This window comes from Dipodomys ordii, unplaced genomic scaffold (assembly GCF_000151885.1).
Source record: "Dipodomys ordii isolate 6190 unplaced genomic scaffold, Dord_2.0 Scaffold158, whole genome shotgun sequence".
In the NCBI taxonomy this organism is placed as follows: domain Eukaryota; kingdom Metazoa; phylum Chordata; class Mammalia; order Rodentia; family Heteromyidae; genus Dipodomys; species Dipodomys ordii.
This window is the reverse complement of record NW_012267374.1, coordinates 3,441,197-3,446,765: the sequence shown is the minus strand read 5'-3', so window position 1 is coordinate 3,446,765 and position 5,569 is coordinate 3,441,197. Positions and strand designations below refer to the sequence as shown.

General features: G+C 33.3%; 1 protein-coding gene across 4 annotated transcripts in view; it reads left to right on the top strand.

Moving 5' to 3' along the window:
• Positions 1-5,569, top strand: part of Rngtt (RNA guanylyltransferase and 5'-phosphatase) — a 259,489-nt gene that overhangs the window by 105,804 nt on the left and 148,116 nt on the right. For 3 of the 4 annotated variants that reach the window (XM_013032874.1, XM_013032873.1, XM_013032876.1), the window contains exon 12: positions 3,089-3,157. The exons of the other annotated variant lie outside the window; for it this stretch is intronic. In XM_013032874.1, coding sequence (XP_012888328.1) covers positions 3,089-3,157 — 69 coding nt within the window. The remainder of the gene's footprint in view (positions 1-3,088; positions 3,158-5,569) is intronic. 4 annotated transcript variants of the gene reach the window in all.

Below are 5,569 nucleotides of genomic sequence, written 5' to 3'. Positions count from 1 at the left end.
GGCTTTTTTCTTTTTGCTTATGTGGTGCTGAGGAATTGAACCCAGGGCCTCAGGCATGCAAGGCAAGCGCTCTACCACTGAGCCACCTTCCCAGCCCCTTGATAATGTATTTTAAATACCACCAAAGCATTTCTCACTCAGTACTGTCTTGAGCTAGCATTCTTTTTTAAAATTATTATTTCTGAGAGATTCTTTCTGTGTTTGTTAAGTTCACAATCTCTATTTTGTTTCTCATGTTTCCCATGGCAAGCCCTCCTGCATTACATTTTTTGTGCATATACATTTATAATGATTCGGCTTTCAGTTCATGATTCAGAGGCATAAAGTATAAGTTCAGATTTAGTCATCTGATATAATATTGATCAGTTTCTCTATCTTAGGTTCATGCAAAATTGCTAGCCTTTGTAGGACGTTTCAAATGGTATATACATGTTAAGGTTGTACTTCTAACTAAGCAAATTTAAATTCTGTAGCAACTTAGGAAATACTACTGTGCTTTATTAAAAACCATTTCATGTGTCTAGTCTTTTGCCTTTCATCAAATTATCAAATTATCTTCTAATTTATTTAGAGGGAAAGTAATCATAAATTATAATTCTGAAAGGGAATGTGTCTGAGCTTTGGCTACTTCACCACATAAGTCTTCTCTAGGATTTTGCAATTAAATATTTTAAATTAAGATACTTTTGTTAGAAGTGTTTAAAAAACATCTTGGTCAATGTAAGTAGAATTGTGCTTTGAAGAAAGATTGATGGGGGAAATGACTAACTACATGATTGTATTTAAATATTTATACTGTCAAATTGAAATTAAGGTGTTTTTGAGGCATATTGGTCTAGGCTTCTATTATCATGGAGTCCTCAGTGTCCTTTACATGGTTTCTGATACTGGCAAGTAATCAGGAAATACCTATAAGAGAACTACATGGAATCTTGCAATTACTGAGCTGTTGATCATCCAGTTATTATTTAAGAAAAGCTTAGTTTAAAACTTAAAGCATTATGTTAACCGTATAACTGAAAAGTAAGTTTTACTTTAGATACAGAAAAGGAGATAAAGACAGATTAGGTGAAACATACAAGATATTTTATTTTAGACTATATTATTAGAGACAAAATATCAAAGTAAGTTTTAAATTACGCTTGACATTTAAAATTACTAAGTGAAACCCGACCTTTCAAGCCATCCTAGTTTTAAGGACATTAAAGATTCTCTGGCATTCCTGGTAATACCTCTTCTATGAAGACTGCATGATTTGAACTCTTCTCTCAAAGACTGGCCATCATCCGTGCTGAATACACCTTTCTCATGTTTTGTTTGGCCTATTTATTTGGAATTTTCATCTTGGTGACCTTTTGACTTTAATCAAAGGTCACTTTCTTTTTGGAAACTTTATTCCTACCTTGGAGTTTAAAATCAGATATATTGCTCTGTGACTGCAACTTCCATTTTGGAAACTGATGGCATTTGTCAAGAAATTTCTTCAACTACCCTGCAGTCTTGTGTTCTGCAGCTATGCTTTCCTTAGTGAGGATTGGGTCAGTTTCAGGGAGAAAGTTCATCTTTGGTGAATATATTGCTCATCCCAAATGACTATTATACCATAGATCTTTGTCACATAATATGGTTCCAAGGAGACATTGAGTAAAAAATTAATGCTTTTAATGCATAGAGCTCAGTACCTACTGCAGATGATTCATTCATATTTTTCTATGCCACTAGTTTCTGCTAAAGACATGCTACCTTTCAACAGATTTAAAAATTATACTTTATCGCTTAAATTAACTTTATTATTTGATCTTGATTCCATTTTTACTTTGCTTTTTGGGCAGCATTTGCTTTTAGGAAGATGTTTTCACAAAATTAAGAGCAAGGAAACACTAAACAGATTACACACTTTAAATATAGTTGATGATAAAGTAGGCCTGACTAGAGCTTCTCTGTATCATCTGAGCTTTATAATTACACTGTAATTAATTTGTCTGCTTATTTACTCAGTCAAAACTGCCTATAATAAATGCTATGAATAAGGTGGGCTGACTAAAAATTAGAGTTCTTTCTTTTTGTTTTTTCTTGGTGGTACTGGAATTTGAACTCAAGGTCCTCAGCCAAGCCAGTCAAGTCTTCTGCCAGTTGAGCCACCTCACTTTTAGGTTTAGAGATTCCTTTAAGTTACCTTTTACTTTTAAGGGATATTATTATAGTGTTTTATTTTTAATACATCAGAACAGCATAATTTTTTAAAAAAGCAAGTTTTTTTTAACATAATCAAGGTCAGATAGTTTAGTCTTGATTGAACTTTTATCATTACTTTTTTTGTTTTTTCGGGTCAGTCCTGGGGCTTGAACTTGGGGCCTGGACACTGTCCCTGAGCTTCTTTTACTCAAGGCTAGCTTTTTTTGTTTATGTGATACTGAGGGATTGAATCCAGGGCTTCATGCATGCTAGGCAAACACTCTAAGCTACATTCCCAGCCCTATCATTACTTTTTGATATGTGGAAAAACCCAAACTAATCTGTCACCTCATTTCATCTATTTTCTTTAACTTCTCAATATGAGCATGAATTCAGACTTTTTCTACAGTATAAATGTATCAAATATATAAATCAGCATTTTAGTTTAATTGCTTTTTACATTTTCAGAAAGAATGAGTGAATTTTTGATACTATGATGCTTGGAGTATATTTTCCTTTTTGCTTATAAGAAATCAGTGCTTTTAATCTGTATTGAGTTTTACTCTCAAGTAGCCAGGTTATTTAAACCTGTAAGTGAATTGCTGACAAAAGTAAGAATTTTTGAGGTGTTTTGAAATTTCTGGCCATTTGTTTACAACCTATATAATATGGTTCTGAGAACTGCAGCTTGCCATCTCCCTGTTTTCTTAACTGCATTATATATTTTTAAATATTCCATTATATTATACATCAGATCTCTCTGATCCACCTCTCCCCTATTTTTTCCCCTACACATATACACATATATTTAGTTCTTACAGTTTGCGTATTAAAAATTATTTGAAGCTTGGAAATTTAAATAAGTTTTAAGTGATTATTATATTTCTAAAGAGCACATCTATTTGTTTTATAGCTACTGGAAGGAAATTTTGCCAAAGAAGTCAGTCATGAAATGGATGGACTTATTTTTCAGCCTACTGGAGTAAGTTTATTTATCCTTTATGTGTGTGTATGTGTGTGTGTGTTTGTGTGTGTGTATATACATGCAAGCATACATGTGCTTATGCTTGTACCTGTTTGTACTGTGTACATATATTTGGAAAGTACCTTTTCCTCATACTTATTTACTACTGTTGTACTCCTTTCCTTTAAAATTGTTCAGTTTTGGAAGATTTTATTTATAGCTAAATATATATTTTTCTAAACACTTGTCTTATTTTTACTTAGTGAAAGAAGTAGGCATTATGCAATATCACTTTTCAAGAAATTCATTTTTTAAAAATGATTAATTTTGTTATAATTCTTGCAAAGTTAGTATCACTTTATATTATTTTACACTTTATATTATTTTACTACCAGTAACATTAAATGAATTACTTCCTTTGGTTGATGAGTATTAATATCTCTTAAAACTTTGTTTTGCTGTAGGGTAGGTAAAATTCAAGGAATTGTCAGATACTTGAAAATAAAAAAATTCTACCTTTGTTTTTTTTTTTTTACTGTTGGTACTGGGGTTTAAACCCAGGGCTTCATGTTTACTCTGTCTCCTTGCTCAACTTGTACTCTGCCATTTGAGTCACATCTCCCATCCTCCTTTTCTGCTGATTATTTTGGAGATGTAGCCTAGTGGACTTTAGTGCTTGGTTGGCTTTGGATCGGTTTTGCATTAAGATCCTACAGATTTTCTGAATAGCTAGGATGTAGGCATGAGCTAGTGGCATCCAGGAGAATTTAAAAACATTCTGTGTTGAATTTCTGACATGCCCTGGAGGACTTTCATCAACTTCATTATCATCATATATTTATAGGGGTAAGTTATATTTTACTGTATAGGCCTGAAAAATCTTTGCTCTGAGAGCTGGCTTACATAGCTGTTCAACAGCATCTTTGGTCTCTACTTACTAAATGCCAAGAAATTCCTCTCTTTGTTCCCATTTAATAACCCTGGTGCTCTGTATTGGCACATAGAGGAGAATTACTTCTACCTAGGAAATTGTCAGAAATATAACTCATTCCAGAAGTACTGATTAGGAATTCTGGGGAAAGTGTCTAGCAATCTGTGTTTCAACATGCTCTTGAAGAAATTTTTTTTGTCAGTCGTTGGGCTTGAACTCTGGGCCTGGGTGTTGTCCCTGAGTTCTTCAGCTCAAGGATAGTGCTCTATCACTTGAGCCACAGCATCACTTCTGTCCGTTTTTTTCTGGTGGTTTATTGGAGATAAGAGTTTCACAGACTTTCCTGCCCAGGCTGGCTTTGAAATGTAATTCTCAGATCTCAGATTCCGAATATCTAGGATTACAGATGTGAGCCACTGGTACCTGGATCTTCAAAGAAATTCTGATGAATGTTCAAGATGTTCCTATAGGAAAGAGTAGATTGTGTAGTACTATCTTTCATCATTTCTTCTTTTTTGCTTTCACTCATTGCCCTTAGATATATAGTCTGAGCTAGTTGAGAAGTAATACATAGAGTTGCTTAAGAAGTTTAATATACAGAAATTATATAGAAAGTGGCTAATTGGAGGAAAGGCATCTAATATTTTACAACTATTTTTAAGTAGTGGATTTTATTAGTTTGGATATATAGTAAAATTTCTAATACAAATTTTAATACCATGTAATTGACTTGTTTACTTCCCAGGCTCCATAGCCAAATAGAAGGGGGAAAAATCTTACCTTCCGTGCTTGAGATAGGAGATGAAGAGAGCTAGAAGCGGGGGACAGAAATAATTTGATAGAAAATCCCATTTTAGGAAGGTGGAAATTGGATTTTGATGTTCTCATATTTTCTAGGCTCACTCTTCCTAGAATTAAAGAAGTAAAATCTAAATATAACAGAAACAACAGAATATTTCAGTGTCTGAAACTTACAGTTTGGACTTGTGTACATATAAGGTTTTGGCTTATGTAATAGAAATGCCCTGACAAAGGGCATTTCAGAGATGCTGAATAATACCAGTTCATCTATTAATCTATTCCAAGAGTCATACTTTTTATTACAGTGATTTTGTAATTGACATCTGGTAAGACTGTAAACAAGGCAGTCCCTTGCCTTGTACTATTTAGGGGGTCAATAATTTTCTGTAGGAATTTGCTTTATTTCCATATATCTACAAAATCTATGGTCTTTCCTACAAGACCTATTTATTTTCAGTACTAAAGAAGAATAGGATGGAGGCTCTTTAATTCCATCAATACCTTTCACTCCTTTTCTCCATTGGTTTCTACTCACTAAATGCCAGGAAATGCTCCTCTTTATCCCCCACTTGATAATCACTAGTGTTCTGTATTCAATATTTGTTTTTATGGTAATAAAAATATTGTTTCCAAACCAGTCAGTGATTCTACTGTTAAGTTTTCTTTCTTTCTTTCTATTTTTTTTTTTTTTTTTTTGG